Source organism: Nelumbo lutea, chromosome 1 (assembly GCF_056320005.1).
Source record: "Nelumbo lutea isolate HS-2025 chromosome 1, American lotus-T2T, whole genome shotgun sequence".
Classification (NCBI taxonomy): domain Eukaryota; kingdom Viridiplantae; phylum Streptophyta; class Magnoliopsida; order Proteales; family Nelumbonaceae; genus Nelumbo; species Nelumbo lutea.
Window position 1 is genome coordinate 120,030,537 of NC_142684.1, and position 23,726 is coordinate 120,054,262.

The 23,726-nt window shown below is 36.6% G+C and overlaps 2 protein-coding genes across 2 annotated transcripts in view; both read right to left on the reverse strand.

Moving 5' to 3' along the window:
* LOC148877136 (protein DETOXIFICATION 48-like) lies at nt 1–1,964 on the reverse strand. Its single transcript, XM_088966935.1, has 2 exons — nt 1,684–1,964; nt 1–1,552 (listed from the first exon to the last, which is right to left on the reverse strand). Exons 1-2 carry the CDS (start codon nt 1,783–1,785, stop codon nt 176–178), a joined length of 1,479 nt encoding a protein of 492 aa, XP_088823061.1. The 5' UTR covers nt 1,786–1,964; the 3' UTR covers nt 1–175.
* Nucleotides 1,965–8,050: 6,086 nt separating this feature from the next.
* Nucleotides 8,051–23,726, reverse strand: part of LOC148877137 (initiation factor 4A-like protein) — a 43,240-nt gene continuing 27,564 nt past the window's right edge. Inside the window, exon 8 of the transcript XR_016111826.1 lies at nt 8,051–8,411. The gene's annotated coding sequence lies outside the window, so the exon portion shown is untranslated. The remainder of the gene's footprint in view (nt 8,412–23,726) is intronic.

The window sequence follows — 23,726 nt, forward strand, 5'->3', positions numbered from 1 at the left end:
TCTATTTCCATCACCATCCTCCGTGGTTTAACAATCAATTGAAGGGTATGGTCATAAGGAGGTGGTAGATTTTCACCGCCAACTGGGTTTCCCACCAAAGTCCAGACCCAGACCCAGCTTGATTGATAAGAGCCCTTCAATGTCGTCTGTTTCCCCAGTTTTTTCTTCATTGTTGTCACTTGTCATTATTATTATTACTATTACTACAAGTACTACCGGTGAGCTCACTTGCCCGTCTTACTTGGAGAATCCAATCTGTTCTCATCAACACCAATACCATCACCACTGAACATGTTGCTTGTGCCATAAGTAGGCCCATCCACAGGCCCAATAAACCCTTATCCATTACAAAGCCCATTAGTACTGCTGCGGGCATTCCCACCACATAGAAGGAGCCGAGGTTTATGGTGGCTGCCAACGATGGCCTCGCGCTACCTCTCAAAACTCCACAACCAGTAGTTTGTGGGCAGTTCCCTAGCTCGCATAGTCCCAATACCGGCATCACCGTCGCAGTTAACGATATTATGAGTTGGTCGGTTGTGAATGCTCGTCCCCAGGCGTCTCGCATCGTTGTGGTGAAAGACATGGCCATGAAGCCAGTTATTATAGCACAAGACAGCGCCACTCGAGTTGATAGCTTTGCTCGGTCAGGGCGGTTGGCGCCCAACTCGTTTCCAACCCTCGTGGACACGGCTAGACTGAGCGCTGAAGGGAAAATGTAGACGAAGGAGGTTGTTTGAATTAGAATGCCCATGGTAGCCACTGACTCCGCAGCGTTTGAAAGTAGGCCAGAGAATATTATCATGAGCTCGTACCACCACCATTCCAAGCAGACGGAGACACAACTTGGGATGGCTAGACTGAGAATCGGTGACCATTCACGGAAGCAGTCGACTGACCAACCTGGCCATGACTTGCGGTGGTTAGCAGACAAGTACAAGTAGAGCAGAAGGGTTGACAGGAGGTTGAGGTCTGTCAATGCCACTGCCATGGCGATCCCGCGAATGCCGAGGTCGAAGTGGTAGACGAGCAAGTAATTGATGGGTGCGTGCAGTGCTAGAGAGAAGCCGGCGCTGAGCATGAGAGGGAGAGTAATTTTCTGGGTCCTTAAGTAAATCTTGAGAGGGTTAATAACGGATTGAAACAGGAGGTCAGGGAGCAAGAAGGCCAGGTAAGTAGACGCAACGGAGGCAATAGTCGGGTCTTGGCCACAGTAGAGTAGGATGGGCTCGACCTTGAGCCACAAGAGCGAGATGGGTAGGCAGATCATGGCGAGAATGATTATGGTGCGTTGCAGTGCCAGACCCATGAGAGGCCATTGCTTGGCACCACAGGCTTGAGAAGAGACGGCCTCCATGCCCATTGCCAGGCCAGAAAGGAGCGAGTAGCCTGTGATGTTGGCCAAGCCAATCGAGAGAGATCCACCTGCTAAAACTTCTTTGCCTAGTCTTCCCATGAAAAGCATCGATATCGCGGACTTACCATAGAGAAGTAGACCTGTGATGATCATGGGAAAGGCGATCGTGTAAAGCTGTCTAATCTCTTCAACAACCTGCGGAAAGAAGATGTAGATCAAGAGGAGACATGCATCTTTATTATTATTTTTTGTTTTTTATGTTGAGACCCATGAAAGCTATCAGAGCCAAAGCAGACAAAGAAAACTGAAGGCATGATAGTACTGACCTCTGATGGGGTAGGGTGCCACCTTTGTTGAGGGTCTTGCTCTCTTGAAAAATCTGTGTATATCTTTAGAGGAGATGAAGGTTCAAAGTAATAATCTTCCATGTTTACAAACAAAAAAATATATATATAGTTCTCTCTCTCTCTCTCTCTCTCTCTCTGCTGGTTCTTTTGTTTAATTTATGGCTTCATTTTCCGGTGTACATGATAAGCAAGCTTGAATTTCGGAAGAACACAGAAAAAGAGAAATGTGATGAGCTCGGCAGTGAGTTGTCATAATCACTCCGGATCAGGTGGCAGAATAAGAACATTCGATCACTTTTCTCCCTCTTCCTCTTCTTCTTTCTGCTGAACTATCTCTGTGAATGTATTATGTTTCTTATCTTCTAATTCTTCTTTCTCTCTCTCTCAAACTTATAGACAGTGTGCGAGCTGTGTGGTGTTTGATATAATGACTGCCTTGTTGGGACAAGGTGGGAAATGCGGACGGATGAGTGTAGGAGGATGAGGAGGAGCGTAGAGGAGGCTGGGTGAGGAGAGTGAGCGATGATGTCATGATGCGTATATCTCTTCAATTTACTCTCCTCTGATGGACCATCCCGTCCCATTGGCGTTGGCCCTGCCCTTACCTTAGTGCGTTACTGCCAAACCCCCTGCAAACTCCAGAGAGGGAGAGGGAGAGATGGTCAGTTGTCATCGTATCTGGGTGGAAAATGCTCTCAATACACGGTGGAGATGTTCTGTAGTACGTTGTCGGGGGCTAATTTGAACTCACCACCCCCACCATCACTCAAAAATTAAAAACGTTCCACAACAGCTTTTACCATTTACGCACTTGTGTGCGACCTCAGAGTCACCACTTAATGGGTGGGCCCACCCTCGTAAGATCTTGCCCCAGTTTATCAGCCATCGGATCTTGTCTCCATTCCTTTGGAGAGTCAAATAGAAGAATGGTCACGATTCGAACGAATGAGAAAGCCCTCGTTTAAATCCATACCGCTAACATGACGGAGAGGCCGAGAGGGAGAAACACTGAAAATTAATTAATTATCATTATATACATCAGATGGCTAGAGCTGGAATAGTTGAGCTAATAGTAATACATCCATCGATGATGATGATTAAGCGTCCAATTCCAATGTCAACCGGTTACCACCATCTGATTGGCATTTGTTGCATCCAAATATTTTAACAACGATTGGATGAAAGACGGTGGATGACAAAACCAATGAAAAATCAAAATGTACTCAAGAAGTCTAGTCTATTAATTCTGCTGCTGTTACTACTTACAGTAGTAATAGGAGAAGAAGAAGGTAGCGTAATTACAGCTCACATTTCTACACGTGGAGGAATGATATGGTTGATCCAAAGACTAGATTAGATGGAAGGCCCTATGCTATGTATATGTAGTTCTCTCTGCATGGGACTTTCCTCAACTTTGTAATAGCTGTCAAAATTTAATTCCAATTGAAAGATAAAAAAAACGGACATAAAAAGGGCTTATTTTGGAAACCAAGCATAGGCTTTTTTTGGCTGAAACTATTTCCTTTCTGGGTAGTTTGGACTTTGGACTTCTCCCAAGGATCCTACTGGCAAATAGTAATAATAATTCAAAGAATGCTTTATATATTAATGTACACTGACTGGACCTAATGATGAGAAAAAAAAATAGAGAGAGAGAATTTGGAGCAGCAGGGGAAAAAAAATAGTAAGAAGCATTAAAAAAAAAAGAAATAACTAAAAGCAATACTTGGGTGGATTTGGAAGGAAGTTTAGATAGCCACTAGATTAACGGTACCCACAGAAATAAGGTTAAGTGAGCTCTTGGCTCAAACCTTATGTTCTGTTTTAAAGGCCCGCTTGGTTTATGATCAAAATCGGAATAAGAACCGAAATCCATTGATTTTAGAATCTGAACCATTTCTTCTTTCCCTTATTTAATTTAAATAGGAATTAAAAGCAAATTTCATAAGATATGCATGATTTCCAAAAGAATGAGCATTAAGCAGTTGTTTGGCATCGTTGTCGTTTCTTGAAATAACAGTGCCACATAGGAAAAAACGGTGGTCTAGGAAATAGTCATCTGTTTGGAACCGTTTCTTCATAGAAAACGGTCCTCTAAGACATGCCTTTCCGATTTTTAAGGTATGGCTTGGAGCAACGCCAAATTTGGCATTTCATAGAATTGCAGCTCGTTGCTGCCAACAGAGATGTGGCATTGAATAATAGGTAGAAGTGCAGAAAACGTTTCCTTAAGGCTACCAAACAGAAAAAAGTAGTTGTTGTTCCAGGAAACGTCCTACCTAGCAGCAATGACTACAAACAAAAGCGATGCTTCCAACCCACACATCAGCAGCACCGTTTTCTCAACTGCAACATCAATACAAACATATACCAAGTAAATTAGAAATAGGTTTGGGGGGTTTTCAAGTCATCTATCTTTTTTTCTCTCTCTCTCTCTAGCAACCATTCCCTCAAATGAAAGAATGTCATTCTGCCAGAAATGAAAATCGGAATTTCCTTTCATACAACCAAACGGTTAGAATCAGAATAGGCCATATTTTAACTCCGATTCCAAACCCCTATTCTTGTGACCCAAACAGACCCCCTTAATTCATTTATATCCAAGCACTTGCCATTTTGCTTTGCCGAAGTAATGAACAGTGAAGAGGAGACAAAAGGATATCCAAAGTGATTGTGAAAAAGGATGTCCAAAAACATTCAAGAAAACTTACTCTTTCTGATGGCTTATTACATTCAAGAAAGCCCCATCGTCATCATCGCAAAGAGATTGTGAAAAAGGTTAGCTAGGACCACCCTCGTTTATTCCTAATCTGCTATGTTTCCTATTTCAGATATTAACACCATACTACCATGGGCGCCTAAAGGCTAAAATCAAGGATATCTCATCTTCTTTGATATATCAGACAACTCTACACTTACAGTCGTACTAGAAATTTGAAATTTCAGACATCCCCCTTTGAATGTATAAACGAAACTCAGGCACATTACATATTAATTATATTATTATATAGAATTCTCCCCTGTCCCCTTTCTTCCCTTCTTTCAGACAGGATCCATCCTTTATTACACTTTTTCTTTTCTTTTTACCCTTGAGAGAGAGAGAAGAATGTGTTGGTTGTGATTTGTGAACCTTGAGTATGCGGTAATTGCTGCAAATGGGCAAGCATCGGCAACGAAGTTTCACGTGCAGATGCCTTCACTAAAACCAAACAGGACTCAATTTACTGCCACCGGCCGGTTCAGTTCTGGGGACCATTCAAATATTGATGGATTCATTCAACACTAGCCATGTACCAAGACGGGAATACAATAAGGTGTTTGACCTATGACCGATGATTCCCATACTAATATAAGAAACCAACTTGGTCATGCATCCTGCCAACACCTGGCCATACAAGTGATTTCTTTTCTCATTTCTTTTATCTTCTTTAATGGTATTGGGCCTCTTCCCCATATTTATGAGTTGAATATCCAGTATTCCTGACTCTCAAATATATAAAATTACACAATCATATATATATATATATATTCTTGTTTGTAATATTTGGACATTCATTTTAGATATCCTTCTCACCTGCAAATACATCCATAGATGAGCCTACTCTATATAACAAGCTCTGTTAAGTGTGCTAGTGGCCATTCTTTTATCAATTCTGAAGGCCTAGTGTCAATATATGTCCACTTTCTTCTTTCAACTTTGCTTGTGTCAATAATATTTTTGGTGATGATGAAGTACATATGATGACATCAGTTTTAATTATGTAGCAATGCTATCTATGTTAGTGCCATACCTATACCTATGCAATTATTATTGAGACTGGTTTCTAGAAAAAATAATATTTATAAAAAACAATTTAAAGTTGCAGTTTTACTTTTGAGCAATTAATATAAAGGGTAAATTTGAAAAATAAATCAATTTAAAAAAGAAAAGTGAAAAAGAGAGTGAAAGGGTTTGGCTAGCAATTCATATGAAGAGAAATTTTAAAAAATAAACATTTTAGTGAAAAATAACTGCATGGGTATTTTGGACATTTTCATGCCTCTCTTTAGAAGATTTTAGTAAAAGGATTCTACTTGCAACTATCTCACAAAGTTCAAGGGAGGTAATTGCAACTATCAAACTTCAGGGGAGGTTTTTACAGCAATCAAAATGTTTAGGGGAGGTTTCAGTAATTTACCCTAATTACAAAAATAAAATTGTATGCATATGTGTATAGAGCTGTAAAACGGGCCATGCTGGCCCACGGGCCATCCCAGGCTGTGCCTCCCTCCCCTATGATATTTTGGGATGTCGGCCCGGCACGGCCCACAACCCAAGCCCATGCGGGCCCATGTCGTGCCATGGACCGAGTTGTTCTACGGGTTGAGCCTTGGGCTAGGCCAAGCCGGGACCGGGCCAAAGCTATGAAAGGTTTAGTTAAAAAATTGAAAAAAAAAAACTTAAATTTTTTATTTTATATGAATTTTGATATATACAATTGTTTATATATACAATAATTAAACAAAATAGTATAATAAAATTGAAAATAATTATTTATTTTATTAATATATGATATACTATATATTATTATATAATTATAATATATAGAATATTATATATATATATATATATATATATATATATATATTATTTATATAAATATATATATGGGTCAAGTCAACATGCGGGCCGTGGGTGGCACGACACGCACAATTGTGACGTGTCGTGCCAGCCCACGGACCTGAAACCCTTGGCCCAACACGGCTCATACAATCGTGTCGTGCCTAGCACGACCCGCATACCATCATGTCGGGTCATGGGTGGCATGGCCCACATACCATCGTGCCAGGCAACAGGCAACATGACCTCTATATGTGTAAAACAAGAGAATGCTTTAATTGCTCCTTTTTTTCATTCTTTCCAATAATAAAATTTTAGAATGACCAAAAATGGGTAGAAATGAGTAGAATGAGAATGTTTCTATGGATTAAATGCTTTTTTTCCAAAAGAGTTCTCTTGTTTTACAAGAATGAGAATAAATTTTGAACCTCTTTGGCTATAAATTTCATTTTCATTCATTTTTTTATGGAAGTAATTAGCACTTATTTAAAACTAAATAAAAAAATAGTTTGTTGAAATGAGAAGGCACTTGTGCAAATGAAGAAAAGAGCTTTGAATTTCAAAAGGATAAATTGCTAAAACCTCCCCTGATATTTTTTGGTTGTTGTTGAAACCTCCCCTGAAGTTTGGTAGTTGCAATCACCTCGCATGAACTTTCTGGCAAAGTTGCGTGTAATTGATGTCCAAAATACCCATGCAGTTATTTTTTATCAAAATGCTTATTTTCCAAATTTTCTCTTCATATGAATCATTCGCCCAAACCCTTCAAATCTCTTTTCTGAAATTGATTTATTTTCCAAATTTTTCCTTCATATCAATCATTCAAAGGCAAGGTTGCATGGGTATTTTGGGCATTTTATGTCTATTTTTAGAAGATTCTAATAAAAAGAGTCTACTTGCAATTGTATCAAAATTCATGGGAGATAATTGCAATTATCAAACTTTAGGGTAGGTTTTAGCAATTTATTATATATCCATTTCAAAATAGAAATAGAATCTAAATTTTATAAAATTAAAAATACAATTAATAGAATGAAGAATTACAAAATGTCTAATAATTTCATCAAATTGATAATACTATATTCAACAAAGAGAATATATTAATAAAACCATAAAATATAGTAAAACATCATAAAATCGTGCCTCATATTTTTATTTTCATTTTTCTCAAAGAAACCTTATATCAGCGGTCATGACTAGTGGTCAATATCTATCATAACAAATTGCCTTCATATCAATCATTCAAAGGCAAGGTGATGTTTGGTTTAACTCAACTTTCATGCCATGAACTCATTTTTCATTTTAAAATAAATGAATAAGGCAAATGAATAAGAATTGAAAAAATGAAGCGCATAGCAGCAAACCAAACATCACCTTAAATGTCCATCCATGTGAGCTGTCAGGCAATCCACAATGCAAGCTTACAGGAAGATAATAACATTGCAATGCAACTTGGAGTTGATTAATTATGGAATGCTTGTCCATACTTCCAGTAGACATCCATAGTTTACTGGCACCAGCAAATTACATGCATAATGGATGGATGGCACCACCAGAAGCAAATTGAAGTAATGTAGCCCTGTCAAATCTATTAAAAAAAGAATCGTAGGTGATCGATTAACCCCAGTCAAGCATGTTTTACATTTGGGCTGTGTTTGGCTTGAAAGAAAAAATGTATAGGTTTCCCGTTTCCCTACCTTTTCTTCCAAACCAAATACAGCCTTAATTTCTACTCAGAGATAGTGATGCTCCTCAAATTCAAAGCTTATAATCTATACGATTAGTGACTCAAGGCAAAAGAGAAACACAAATTCAGCCCACGAGGAGCAGTAGTGTTGAATGTGAGTATTATTAGATGGCTACGAAGTTGCACTATTGCAGAAAAGACTGACTTGTCAGATGGCTAAGAAGAATCAAGAAAGCATGCATCATCTCTGATCTGTTATTCTCAGGCACAATGGATTTGGATGCATTTAACTAACAACTTCAGACACCATTCCTCAATAATTAATTATTTGGCTGAGCAAGCGAGCAGCTAAGAAGCAGCAAATTTAGAAGAAGACGGTGAGTCCCACATAATGTACACACATCCACAGTGCATTCGATGCTGTACTCAATACAGAATTGACCAATCAGTATGCTTAGAATTTTACCAAAAATATAAAAATAATATGCTTAGAATTGTTCCTATATATATGCAACAAGCACCATAAAACTAATGAACTTCAATTTGTTCTGCTAATATTTCTAAAACCCTATATTCCTCCCTTTCTTTTCTATTGGCTGTTTCTTTTTCATTTTACTTTTTATTCATGTTGAAAATACATACTCAAATATAGGGTTCCTGTATGATATGGGAAAGATATGATATCTGAAAGATCTCTGATCAGTCAATTGGAATCAAAAACTTTATAACCAATTAGGTGTTATTCATCAAAATTCATGGGTGGGTTTTGATTGGTCAAAACTCTTTCCATACCATATCTTCCCCGCATCTTAGATTTTTCCTCAAGGGAATATAAACATCGCCCCATTTGGATATCAAAAATGCCAGGCTTTTCACCATATGGGCGATGATGGATCTGCACTCATGGGCTCATGACCCATGTATACACCTTGATCATCAGACCTATGTGAATAGGATCCGTAGCCCTGGGTTTCCTCAGATCATGTATTCATATGTATCCAGAGAGACCGAACCAGTCCCCCACAACGTCCCACAAAACATCCCCTCCATGTATTGGGAACATCTTCCGATGATATACCAGGAATGATGATGTTATCATCAGGAGATGTTCCCAATACACTATGGGATGTGTTGTGGGACGTTGTGGGGGGCTGTGGGGGGGCTGATTTGAACTCGTATCTTCATAACCAAAAGTCACCAAGTACAGTCAGGCCACAACTTGTAAGGCAGTAACACAATAGGGTAGCCCGCTAGGAAGCCAGAGATAGGCTTCCCTGACCTGATGGGATCGGGGATGGAGATTGCCTAGTGGGGACAGGGATTAATAATGATACCCAACCGGGGATAGGGAGTGAATTCCCCACCCCATCCTGATCCTGATTATTTGTGTGTATATTATATATATATATATTTATATATTAAAATATATTTAAAAGTTTTTCCTTATTTTAATTAAATCTATTTTTTTAAATTAATTTAAAAATTTTGGAGATTCAAAGTCGGGATTGAGGTCAGGGAGGGGGATTTGTTTCAAAATTGATATCAGAGATGAGGAGTATGATCCCCACCCCATTAGCATTCCTACGGGTAGCTCGTCCCCCCCTCCCCCCTTTTGTTGTTCTTTGGGGGGTAGCTGGTAGGGGTGGGCAAATGGGTAAGGTTCTACATAGAACCCAATGGAACCGACCTTGAATCAGCCTTGAACCAACCCTACCCAATCTGTTATAGGGTAGGGTCTGGTTCCAAATTTTTGGAATCAACCCCTACCTAGGTTGGTTCTAGGGTCTAGAGGTTTACCCTACCCGAACCGACCTGATGAACTGGCCTTGGTTGGCCTTGGTGGAATCAACTTTGGAACTAAACTTGCATTGAAATAAAGCTCAAAATATTTTTAAGAATGTAAAGATTTAGACACAAAATCTCATGGTTAAAAAAGCCACAATCTCACTTGACCATTAAGTTACTTAAGTGATTTGATCATTTGTTTTCACTTTAATATTTGAAAGGCAATACCAACAAAATTTAAATTATAATGACAATTTTTGAATCATACATTAATATATTATGATAATCTACATATTAAATTATTCAATTTAATCAATAAAGATAATATAAATTTTAAACTATATATTATCATTATTGAAAATTAAGTTTTTAAACTACATGTTTCATTTTTTCTAAGAGGGAGAGTAAAGAAGGAATGGGTTCCACAGGTAGACCTTGAAATCGCCAAGGCTAGACCCGACCTTCACTTGGGTAGGTTCTAGTTCCAAAAACTTGGAGGTCGGTTCCAAGTTCTACCATAGAACCGAACCAAACCAACCCATGCTCACCCCTAGTAGATAGTAGCTACTACTACAAGTTAATCCCTAGGAATGACAATGGGGTGAAGCAGGGTTGGGTTTTGCATGCCCCGTCCCCGACCCCAAACTTAAATGCACTACCCGGGTTTTACTTCACCCTCAAGTTTGTTTGTTCTCCACATGGCTTTTCCTATAACTTAACTTGTGGGCCCTTTTTCCTATGTAATCACTATCAGGAGAATAATTTAACCCTAAAAATAGGAAGTTAGGTGGTGATGGGCCTGATACCCAACCAATAGATCTACTCGTCACTAGGGGTGCTCACAGTTCGGTTAACTGAATCGTGGGCCTATTTTTGAAACTGAATCGGTCCTATCAATTTTTAGGAAATTGATAACTGAAACCAAACGGAAGCCAATCGATTAATCGATTGACCAATTCGGTTAACCGTCGATTCGATTCGTTGATTTTAAATAATAAATAATATATCATATATTATATGTTCATATATAATGCATATTTATTAATTTATAATATACATAAATAAATATATATAATATAGAAATATATGTATACCAGTCAGTTTGGTTAACTACTGGCTTTTTGTATTGGTTAATTGAAACCGAACTGATACCTTTGGCTTTTTAAAAATACCGAACCGACCTATTTAGTTAACCGAATTTCTAGTTTGGTTTCAGTCAATTTTTCAGCTCGTCACCACCATATCCTAAAGACGGAACTCGGATTTCCTACCCACTTTCTCTACCTGCACCCTATCCACAGTGCATTGCAGCCACACATCTCACAATACAAAATGGCAATGTGTGGCTGCAATTCAAGGCGGGTAGAGTGTGAGTAGAGAGTGGTGGGCAGGAAATCCAGTTACACTGAGACATGCTTCAAGTTTTATGATGATAAGTTTAATCACATTTAATGAAATTAGGCAAGGTTAAATGCATCGAGAAGATCTGAGCCATCTAACACCTTTAGTTTGATAATAGCTCAATGGCTGAATTGAATGGCTTATTGTTTTGTAGTAGATAATATAAATAGCAAATTAATCGGGTATATAGTAATTACACCTCAAATGGTTGAACCACTTAGAACCTCCTTCATTACTAATTCACTAAAAAAAGAGAAAGTAGTAAGTCATTCAATTCGACCATTGTCACCACCCAATTTTTGCTCAGTCCTCTTACCATACCTCTTCGTACCCTCCTCTTAGACCCTAGAAACTTGGAAACATAACCAAATCAACTTGAGACTTTTCAAAACCCTAAACTACCCTCATTTGACACAATCCACAGGATGAATAAGAACCTTGAGATCAACATCAACGTCCGATTAGACACCATCCATATACTTTGAAAACTATAACTTAATTACACATTAGTTTAATGACTAAACTCCAAAGATCCACCATTCATCACGCCAATTCCCTTCCTAATAGCCCTGATCTATGCAATATTCAAATTCCAACTCCTCTAAAATCAAATCCAACATATCCATCACATCAAGATCATTAGGAAACAATCAACTAGCAAATCCCAACACAAAACTACGATAACCAACCACAAAAACATCAAGATCTCATTCTAATGGCCCTGAATGATTACCAAGGTCAACCATATCTTTCTCAGATCAGAACCATCCACTTGACTCCTCACCCTAATCCATGCCCACCTACCAAATTGTAGCTCAAAAATCCCCTATTTGACCTCCATCAAGCCTAGATCCTATTTTAGCAAATCTCATTAATTAGAGCTTATCATCCGTCATCCTAACTTCGTATGACCAATCAGACCTTACTACTATGTTCAGAGACCCAAAAAACCTCAACATGTCAAATTTCACGACTAAGCACCTCCATTTGACTGTTAAAAATGTAAGATTCCATTTCAGGCCATTTCGTTGATTAGAAAACCATAAGCTAAGACCATGATCTGAATTAAATCAGTAAATTTACACCTCTGATCAAAGATCTATCACTTCCATTAGATTTAAGACATTCAAAAATGCCAACCCACCAAATAAAGATTTTATTTCAATAAATCCCATCGATCAGAACTTGTCATCCATAGATCCCAAACATCTCGACCCTATTTGTCCGATTAGACCTCACCACTGTGTTCAAAGACCCAAAAAAACCCAACATGCCAAATTTTTTGACCAGATTCATCTTTTTGATCGCCAAACTAGAAATATACCATTTCGACCTACAAAATTAAATGGCCACATCATCCGTTCCAACCTGAAGCCTCAAAAGGGTAATAACTGATGTCAGACCCATTCTTGACTCATTAGAACACTTGGACCAATGAAACAGAGCCTAATAAAACCAAAAACCCCAAAAATCCCAAGATATCCCTAGTTAAAACTAAGAAAAGACAAAATAACATTTAAAATTTCATCAAATTTACTTTTTCTGTCACTGATAACCTCAAATACTAGACTATGATAGATACGTCTCAAGCTCCCATTGGACGCACAAAACCCATGAAAACCACCCCCCAAATCAAAGAAAACGTTTCACTAAATAGGAAAGCTTGACTGGGCATTTATTTCTTTAAAGAATCTTTGCCTATTTGTGTGAAAAAACTCTATTGAATCCTAGACACTGTAGCAAAACGAATTCAGACTTGACCCCCCTCCCTTTCTCTATAAATACTAATCTAATTTGAGCTCAAAAGAAAGAGAAGATGAAGGAAACCTAAAGGAAGCCCCCATAGAGAGAGAGGGGAAAAGAGAAAGTGATAGAAAACTAAAAATGTAGAGACCTAAAGGAGAAGAGGAGAAAAGAGCATTTTTTCCAACCTTTGTAATCACAAAGTCCTTGAAGATCAAATTTCAAATCCGCCCATCTATTTTCAACTATGAGATTTGAAACCAAAAAATGCACCATCCATTCTAGTATCTCATTCAAGCTTCTTTCAAGTTGTTTCCACTACTAGAAAACTCCCATCAATGTACATACGAAAGGCAAGTCTTTCATTTTAACTTTTAAACCTGATTTTGTAATCTTTGTTTTTTTATTTTTATTTTTTATTTTTGTTTTTCTGTTTGTTTGAAGTTTTAAAATGTTGGAGAACCATCATTTTCAATTTCTTCTTGACTGAGATTAGAAGTAGAGAGGTGAGGGTCTTAGGGAAATCAATACCTAAGACCCAACAACATCACTTCAAAATCGGTCTTAGGAGAAGTTGAAAACATGTTCATCTATATTTAAGAAATTCCTACAATTATTTTTATTTTTCTCTGAAAGAAATTGAGCCTGAACAACTCCCGTATTAGGCTGTTATATCAACATGGAGAGGGGCGCATTTTCCATGGAGGACAAAGTCACTATCAAAGACTTAAGTCGAGTTTTTCAAATCTAAAAATGATGGCTCATTTCTTCTAAAAATTGGTGGTGACTCCATCTTTTTGGGCCGGCCATGAGCTTTCCAGAGCTCTGAGCCACTCAAGTTATTACCAAATGACAATAAAATGTGCAAAGCATGGGTGGATGTATTCCATATGAAACTTTGGAGTCCTTTTCAAAATTCTGAGATTTGGGATACTTTTTTGTTCGGACTTTTGAATATAACTAGTAAATGTGCATGATCATTTGCACATGGAAATTTTAGATAATAACAATTATAATAGTAATAATAATATCAAAGTTGTGTGAAGACATTTTCTAATATTTGAATGCTTTATCGTTTTGTAATAGATAATATAAATAGCAAAATGGTCGAGAATATAGTAATCACAACTCAAATGGCATAACCACTCAAGAACCTCCTTCATTACTTATTCACTAAAAGACAAAGTAATAAGTCATGGGTGGATGTATTCCATATGAAAATTTGGAGTTTTTTTTTTCAAATTAGGATTTGGGGTACTTTTTTGTTAGGACTTTTGGATGTAACTAGTAAATGTGCACAAGTATTGTATGTGGCAATTTTAGATAAAAGTAATTGTAATAACAATAATAATATAAAAAATGTGTCTATTTTTTAATTTCTTTTATAATATTTTATATCTCTACCTAATTTTAAATTTTATTATTAAATTATGACACTTATTTTTGTATAATATGATGAATGTATGATATTAGAGATGTCTCTGAATTTTTCTATAAATTGTTTCTGCTTTTTTATAGCTTTTAGTATTTCTATCTATTTTTTATTTTTTATTATTTAATTGTGACATCATGGGTTAACCTAGACTATTGAATTCTTAAACTATTCCCCTAATGGAAAACATTTTCCTTTTTGAGACAATTTCAAAATTTGTATTCCATTTCCACCAACCATAAAATTAATTCTTATTCATCACATTACTTTTTCTTAATATGATGGTTATATAATATTGCAAATATCAAAATTTCTACTAAATTTCTCTATTTTTTCTTTTTTTTAATTTTTATTATTCTATTATAACAAGGGTTGGTCCACTTGGTTTTAAATTTTGTATTCCATTATATCATTAATAAAAATAATTCTTGTTTATCACACTTATCTTTTCTAATATGAATTAATATATAATATTAGATATGTGTCTACAATTTTCTATTTTATGTAATTTTTTTTATTTTTTCTATTTTTAAATATTATTTAGCTATGACATCATGGGTTGTCCAATGACCGAATAGTTGAACCATTGACCCAACATTTAGGGAGGAAAATGGCTTCATTTATAAATCAATTTTAAATTGTATCTCAATTTCCATCATTAATAAAAATACATTTTATTTATCATACCTATTTTTGTTTAATATGACAACTATATAATTTTAGAGATGTGCTTAAATTTTTTTAAATTTTTTTATTTATGTATTTTTATGTATTTTTTAATTTTTAGTATTTAATCATGGCATCGTGGATTCACGTATTTAACCCAAACAGTAGAACTACTTACTTGCCACTTAGAAAAATCGGTTTAGTTTTTACTTTATTTTAAAAACATAAGTTTTACACTATTAAATATTAATGTTAGTGATCATAAATGTTAATTAATGAAATTTAATGATGATAAATAAAATACCATAAGTATATTCAATGAGAAAATAATAGTTAATGCCTTAAATATATAACTTAATAAGAGAATGAAATGCACTAAAAAGTAATATCCAAATTACAATTTATGCACTCACAATAGAGAGTGAACATATTCAAAATGAGAGGTATTTTAATTCAAAATTTCAAAAAAAACCATGGGGAGCTATTCACACTTTTATAGTATTATAGGTAGATGTTACAAAAAATCAATAAAAATACTATGAAAATATTGATAAAAACAATTAATCTTATAAAAAATTGTGACCTATATTTTGAAATTGTGAAGAAAAAAAATCAATGAAAAAGTGTCCACAATGGCTAAAATGTCAGAATGACTATTATCATAATTTCCTAGAGAAGTGGTCTAGTGAAGGGATACAACACAACCTGAGCTTTCGACAACGCCACGAGTACAACCTATTACCTATCCAAAAGAAAATCCAAATTTTGCAATAGTATCTTGAAGTAGGACAAGTTTTCTCAACAAAAAAAAAAAAACAATAATAATACCATTGTTTTAACACCCATACAACTTCTAGCTAGAAACCATATAACTCATTGCATTTCTTTCTCATGCTCCTAACTAGAAACCATACAACTCAACAAGGTTAATTTGGTTCCACACATTGACTTATTTTATTATATAAATTTATAGTACTGAGAAACATGAGATGAATAGCCAGTAGGTGAAGGTCTGTATGAGAAGAGAGCATAGACATTGTCTTAAGAGATGCTTGAACCCTTCGAACTACCAACTTGTACCTAGTCTTGGTTGATTCTTGAACATTTTTATAAGGTTGAAATAATCAGTGCAAAACCACTTGCAGATGTTCAAATTAAAAAGATATCTATGTTATGGTTTAACAATGCTTCCCTTAGATTTATATATTAATCTAAGTTTTCCCTATTTTTTAGTGCTCGGATTTATATTTTTTATTCTCAAAATTCAAATGATAAGTGTAGAGCTAAAGAGAGTTAGTTGAGGGCTATTTTTGTACTTTTGCTTTCTTTCTTGTACAGCAATTTGTGTATACAAAGGGTAGATTTGCCCTTCTACCTTTTATTATTATAAATATCTTTCTTTAGGGTGTCGACAGTCACTTTTGACAACCCTCTCACTCTCTTTCTCTCTCTCTCTATAACATGGTATTAGAACAGGTCATGATCCGATCTGCATAAAGTTCCATTTCAATTTGTGTTTTTACTGTTCTCTTGGGGTCTCCCTTGGGAAGACCATGAGTGCCCTTCAATCCCTTTTCTAGGGCTTATTCGACTAGAACTGTACAGACCAATTTCCTAGACTGTTGCGCCATCAAAAAGCTTTTTCTCCTTGGATAGCCTTGTAGAAACATAAGATCAGCTTGAAAATTTAGATCTAATGCCGCTCGGAAGAGATCTATTGATTCACTTTGGTTTGGTTTGGATCAGCTTTGATCTGGAACAGTTTTAATCTACTTCTGGGTTCAGCTGACCATTATAGTTTCCTTTTCTGGACAACAACTGAAAGATACTTCTCTCTACCTTCTTGCGGGTATTATTTCTCTTCCACATGTGTCCTTCGGCCTCCAATTTGTAGGCATATTGATAAAACAATAACTTGGACTTGACATATATTTCTCATGGACAAACTGATGCTTATTTCTAGGCATCAAGGGGAGTGTAGAGATAACGAAAGTTAACCGAGGGCTATTTTTATACTTTTACTTTCTTTCTTGTACAGTAATTTGTGTTGTACACTATCTTTTATATAATAAGGACAGATTTATCCTTTTACCTTTTATTAATATAAATATCTTTCTTTAAAGGTGTCGACAGTCACTTTTGACACACCCACCAAAGTGTCTCTCTCTCTCACACAATATGAAACAGGTAGTGAGCCCACTCAATTGTGAACTACTAGCCCATCTTTCCCATCTTTCTATTGGTAGCAGAAGTATTATGTCAGCATACGAGTCAAAATGTATATATGTCAATAAAAAGCCCCAAACTCAAGTAATGGAAGCCGACAATCTACGGCAGCCCAGTACATTTGATTGAGTCTAGACAAAATATGACTCTATCCTTGACTCAAATACCAAAATGTTCAACCCTTGAGAACTGAGACTCCTATTGCTGCAAGCCTATTAATAGAAAATCGGTTGTTCTATGAATCCTACAGATGAGTGTAATGAGGATTCGTCATGTAATATCAACCTCCCCAATCTGGCATCATGCAAATGGATCGGATCATGACTCGAACCGAACTCAAATCTGATCCTACTTTCTCATATTCAAGTTTCCCCTATTGGATTTTTAGATAGGATCGAAATGGATAGTTGGATCTGGTTCATGTTCGGACCAGATTCAGATCTCCTTATTCAATCCAAAAGAATCTGATATTTTGTTAAATTTTAAAGAAAATAAATTGGATTGGATTGAGCTCGGATATCCCATGTCCTTAACGGATTCAAATTCAAATCGAACTTTTTGAGATTCGATCAGATCTTCAAACGGGATCAGATATGAAATTTATATTAGGGCAAATTTCTTAAACTACCCCTAATGTTTAGTTAATTGGCAAATTGTACCCTTACTATGTAATTATTGTCTTAAACCACCCCTACTATTTCTAACAAATGACTAGCTCTACCATAGTCATTAGCATCCATTGATATTCTGTTAAAATCTATACACATGTGAAACCATGTGACATAATTTTTTAAAACCCAATATTACCCTTTGTCAAAACTAAATAAAATTTTTTATATTATTTATAATTTATTCTTAAAACTCACTAAAAACAAAACTCTGAAACATCAAAATAAACAAAGTTGTCAAAGCACATTTCATATTCTGAGTTTTTCTCTATTTTTTCCTCCTTCTCTTGTAGGGTTTTCAATTAATAAACAAAGACCCTGTTTGGCAAGTCTTTCTAAAAGATCTTTTGGGCTTTTAAAAGCTTGGTAGTCCAAAAATGGTCTTTCTCTGTTTGGCTACTGAAAGCCCTTAGACCAAAAGACAAGATATGAAAAAAAGACACTAAAAACCCAAAGTGGTCTAAATTTGAAAAGCTCCAACCAAAGCTTTTCATCTAAATTTGAGAAGATTCCCAATACACTTGACAAAAATTGGGAAAATGATTGGTTGAACCTCCCTTCATTCTCCATTTCGATTGACAAGAGAAACTCTACTTCCAGCATTGACATTTTTGCACAAGTGAACTAACAATTTACACCTATCTATGATTATGAATGCGGGGAATATTGTATTTGTTTGTGCGCATACAATTCCAAAATGATTTGGAGTAGGACAAAAGCAAGCCCTAAATGGATATTACAGGCTCTCTTGAACTGACATTACATACATCATTCATGGACAAAGAAATGCCCAAGATGGACTGTTTTGCACAAATGAATGTGCAAATGGGACACACGTGTTATTTTGCACAAATGATATGTGGGGCCCACAAGTGCTAAATGTACATTTGGATATGTCAATGGGTCTGCCACAAGACATTTGATAGGTGCATTTTTATTTAAATGTTCAACATTTGTTTGTTGGGACATAGTTTTCAAAACCAGACTGGACCAGACGGTCAAACCGAAAATTCAAAAATCGGTCAGGTGATCGATTTCATTTTTCTCCAAAACCGGATTTTTGCCAAAAACCGTTGATTTTGGTCAGCAAACCGCTGACCCGAGCAGTTAACTGTTCGAACCGGGAACCGGACCCCTAACCAGTTTGTTCTCCGAGTCAGTTTTAAAAACCTTGTGTTGGGCTATATATGCTTACCAAACAGTATTTCAGTCTTTTTAGCTTTAAAGAAGATCTATTAAAAAAATTGCAACCAAACAATCTTTGGTCTTTAAAGATCTACCCATGAAAGCTCATCAGTCTTTTAAGGTCTTCAGCTTTTGGAAGATCTTCTTAAAAAGACTTGCCAAATGCCTCCAAAGTCAGCCAAGGATTCTAGTCGACAATGGACGGTTTGGTATTTTAACTCACCTAAAATCAACAATATCACCACACCAAATAAAGAAATTGAAAAAATAGAGTTTGTGGGTCGTACGACAATTGTGTGATGACCAGCTTCTTAATCGAGTCTATGCGTCAATGTAGTTCAAATGGATTCAGATCGATAATCATTCCATCGTCCTCACTCTCAAGCGGATTTTTTATCAGAGTCTAGGCATCTATCACCTATTTTTTTACAAAAATCAAGAAGAGATTTTCTTGTTCAACACTCTAAGGGAGAAAAGACAGATTGCCTTGAAGAACGGAGGAGAACAAATCACATGAGTGAATAGCTCAGAGAACCATAGACAATAGAGTTGGTGGGTCGCACTCACACGGTAATTGTTCATACTTTAGACCATGTCAGGGCGGGACTAGTGAAATGCTTTCCATAGCAAAGAGAGGAAGATGTAATCGGACCACCGCCACTCATTGAAAAGGACTTAACGGCATGTTCTTTGAAGATCCATCAATTATGGCCTCACCTGCTAGCTCCCACCAGCCTATCGACCCTTGGGTTGTTCGTATTTCTTCTCAAAGCTCAAGATTACTGATGTGGTAGATTCCCGACGTTGCTGCTGGTATTTCTTCTCAAAGCTCGAGATTTGTGAAGTGACAAATTCCTGGCATTACTGCTACCAAAGTTCCATGCTAGTAGCGATGAAATGATCAGTACACGATCCTCCGTCTAAATTCAAGCTTCTTTCCCTTACTACTACCACCCTCACTATCTTGTCCTTCAAATTCATAAATGATCATCAATATACGGTCCTCTAATATAAGTTGCAGCTCTAGGCCCAAGCTCACCTTAGCAACCATGTAAAACTATGCCAATGATGCCTCCTCCATCTTCTTCTAGCGATATCTTAGAGGAAAACTAGAGAAAAGAAATTGCAACAGCGCTAGTGGTCATGCCCCAACTTGGCCAATGCCGTTTAGATTCAGCCTTAATGGCACTGCTGATGTCAGTGCCAGCACTAGAAGCGACATAAGAATAACATGAAGAAGAGAGAAACAAGCGTAGAGGCAATAAGCGGAAGATAGGCGAACATGGGATTGAGGGAAAGAGAGGAAGAGGAAGAAGAAAAGAAAAACCAAAACGGGGAGGAGCTGAGTTTAAATTTGCAGGGAAGGGAATGAGAGAGAACAAAAGGGAAGAAAAAGGAGAAAGAGTGAAAAAGGCAGAGGTGGAGGGGGTTATCACATCACTGCTTGTCTCATTCAGAGAGGAGGGACTACCGGAGATCTAGCATCACCGTTCCTCTCTTTTAGTTCACGTTGTAAGTAGGAGGGTGGGGAGAATGAATAGTAGTGAGGAAGAGACCAAGGGAAAAAGGGACATTTTCATCATTTTTGTTACGATTTACAGACGACGACAATTGTCAAAGATAGTAGGGGTGGTTTAAGACAATAGTTAAACAGTAAAGGTACAATTTGTCAATTAGTTAAATAGTAAGGGGAGTTTAAAAAAAAATTGCCCTTTATATTATCGGGTAAGATTCGGATATACCTTAATTCAAATCCGATCTGTTCCATTATTGCATTCCTATCTCCATAAGTAGGGTTGTCAATTGGACCACATTTGGTCCAATCTGATCCAACATAGATCCATTTAGGTGTGTAAAGGAATTAAGCCTTTCATGAGATATTCAAGCTTAGCTTGTGAAAAGCTCGATTCGACTTGGTCTAAAACCGAGCTTCGGGCTGAATTCGAGCCTGTAGGGATAACTTATTAGTGTGTGTGGGGTTAACCCCACACTTTATTTTTACTACTTATTTTTATATTTTAGTTATGGTAGTTGGGCCGGTTGGGCCTTGTTTGTTTCCCTTTTATTTTAAGTAAGGGTATTAGAGTAACTCCACCCCTTGTAAAGTTATAAATATAAATAAGAATAAGTGGGCAGCTAGTATGATCTATCCACACCCTTTCTTTCTCTCCTTCTCTTCTTCTCTTTTCTCTTCTCTTTTATTCGTGACCTTGCTTTCTTTTTTCTTACTAAATTTATATCAGAAAACAACCAGTTTCTGATTTATCTTTATCCAAGTTCGTATTAGAGCCGAGTTAGGATAGATTAGGGTTCTCATGTGAACCTAATCCAATCGGTAGCATGAGAACTTTCTAAGTTTGGGAATTTTGTTCATCGCCTGATTCCTGGAGGATCATTGGAGTCTTGAGTTGTTGCCCAAGGGACTACATTACCTTTGGAGATTGCCCGATGACCAAGAAGGATCAGAGAAATTAGGTAAGTGCAAGTTTAGGGTTTAAATTAGAGAATTGAAGGTGGTGATCAACTTCTTTTAAAAAATAACCTTTTTTTTTTACTAAGACCGACCTTGAATAAGAGCAGTTTAAACCTCTCTAGAAGCAGCAGTTAACAGTTTTCTGTCTCCCTTGCTCGTTTCTTTAGGGTTTTTGATAGATCTTTGTTTTCCCTATCAATTTTCCTAGTTTTTTCAGAACTCCACAATCAGTACTCCCAGGATTGTTCTTTGATTGTGGTTGATTATTGGACAATTATAGTTGACTGTAAATGGTTCCTGGGTGATGATTCTTGGCTGAGAAGTGATTTCCTAGTTGTGTTTCTTGACTGTGGATGATTTCTAAATGAGAAGTCCTCACTGTGAGTGATTTCTGGGTGGCTGATTTCAATCAACTAAGTTCCTTTTTGCTTAAAAGGAGGAGTTCAAGTTTCTTTTGTTTGAAGTAGTGGCTGTTAACATCACATATAAAATGGAGAAGGTTGGAAGTGAATTAAAGATTCAAGGGGAAGGTCTTTTAGGGGCTGGAAGCATGATCAAAAGTTCTTTTCAGATTACTACTATTAGGTTCGATGGAACCAAGTACTTGGAATGGGCTCAATCATCCATGATGGCTATTAGAGGTAGAGACAAATTAGGCTATGTGACTAGGGATCTAAAGAAGCCAGCTAAGGAAGACACATCACATGCAAAATAGGTTCAAGAGAACTATTTGGTGATGACATGGTTGTGCAATTCAATGCAGCCTCACATTAGCCGTAATTATTTATGGGCAAAAACAACTAAGGAAATTTGGGATAATATGAAAAAAACCTACTCCCAACCCCTTAATGTTGCTAAGGCTTATGAACTATAGTGTGAAGTGAATAATCTTAAGTAGGGGAAAATCCCATCTCTGTTTAGTTTGCTACTTTAAAATCTGTGGCATAAAATTGACCATTTGGAGACAGTTAAGTGGGAGAGTCAAAGAGATGTAACAATTTATAGCAAGCTGATTGAAACAAACGGAGTATTGGAGTTCCTAGTTGGTCTAAATTCAAAATTTGACATTATAAGACAGCAACTACTTACCAAGGAAAGTGTGACATTATCTTAAGCCTATTCACTAGCACAATGAAGAGAGTAGGAGAAAGGTGATGTTACAATTTCAGCCCATGGAATCAGCCTTAGCAGCAACAAAACAAAAGTTTGAGAGAGATAGGGAAAAGGAAATGAAGAAGATAAAAATAAGGTTTTGGTGATCATTGTAAGAAGTCGAAACATACTATGGACACTTGTTGGAAGTTGTACCCTCATCTTGTTCTAGTTAGAAATAAGAAGGGAAATGCTAATGTGGTAGTTACTACAGACAGTGCATCCACTTCTAGCACAAGGACCACATCCTTAGATGCCTTAACTATTGTTCGGGCTACCTTGCACAATTAGAGAGTGAAGTCGATATCTCAGGGTCATCATCTCAGCCTTCAGCTACTACTTTTGCTAATCCTATTTCAGCCTTTGCTCACTCAGGTGCAAGAACTACAACATATCATACTTCAATCCCAAGTAACACTAGAACTTTCTGGGTAATAAATTCAAGTGCTTCTGACCATATGACTGGTTTATCCACCTTGTTTACCATCTATTGTTTATCCTCTGGCAGGGACAAAGTATCTATTGCTAATGACTCTCTTATACCTATTTTTTGTAAGGGGGACGTCAGACTATCTAATGTCATCTCTCTGTCCTCAGCTTTACATGCCCCTAAGTTTAGTGCTTACTTTCAGTTAGTAGTATTACTAAGAATCAAAACTAATCAATAACATTTTTTTTCTAATCATTGTGTTTTTCAGGATCTGGAAACGATGAAGGTGATTGGGATTGGTCGTGAGACGAATGGAGTTTACCTGCTTGAACATCTACAAGGGAAGGAGAGTGAAGTTGGGAGTTTGTTTTTTTCTCAGTCTTTGGGTCAAATTATGCTTTGGCATAACAGATTAGGTCATTTATTTTTTGGGTATTTGAAAAGTCTGTTTCAAAATTTGTTTGAGTCAATCCAAGTGTCTAATTTAAGGTGTAAAAGTTGTGAACTTGCAAAACATTATAGATCAACTTATTCTTTGAGCAATAAAAGAAGTAATCTTCCTTTTAAAATTATG

Coding starts and splice junctions, on each gene's coding strand:
- LOC148877136 (XM_088966935.1), bottom strand. CDS start 1,785: ATGGAAGATTATTACTTTGAACCTTCATCTCCTCTAAAGATATACACA. Junction 1,553..1,683: donor GGCACCCTACCCCATCAGAG/GTCAGTACTATC, acceptor TTCTTTCCGCAG/GTTGTTGAAGAGATTAGACA.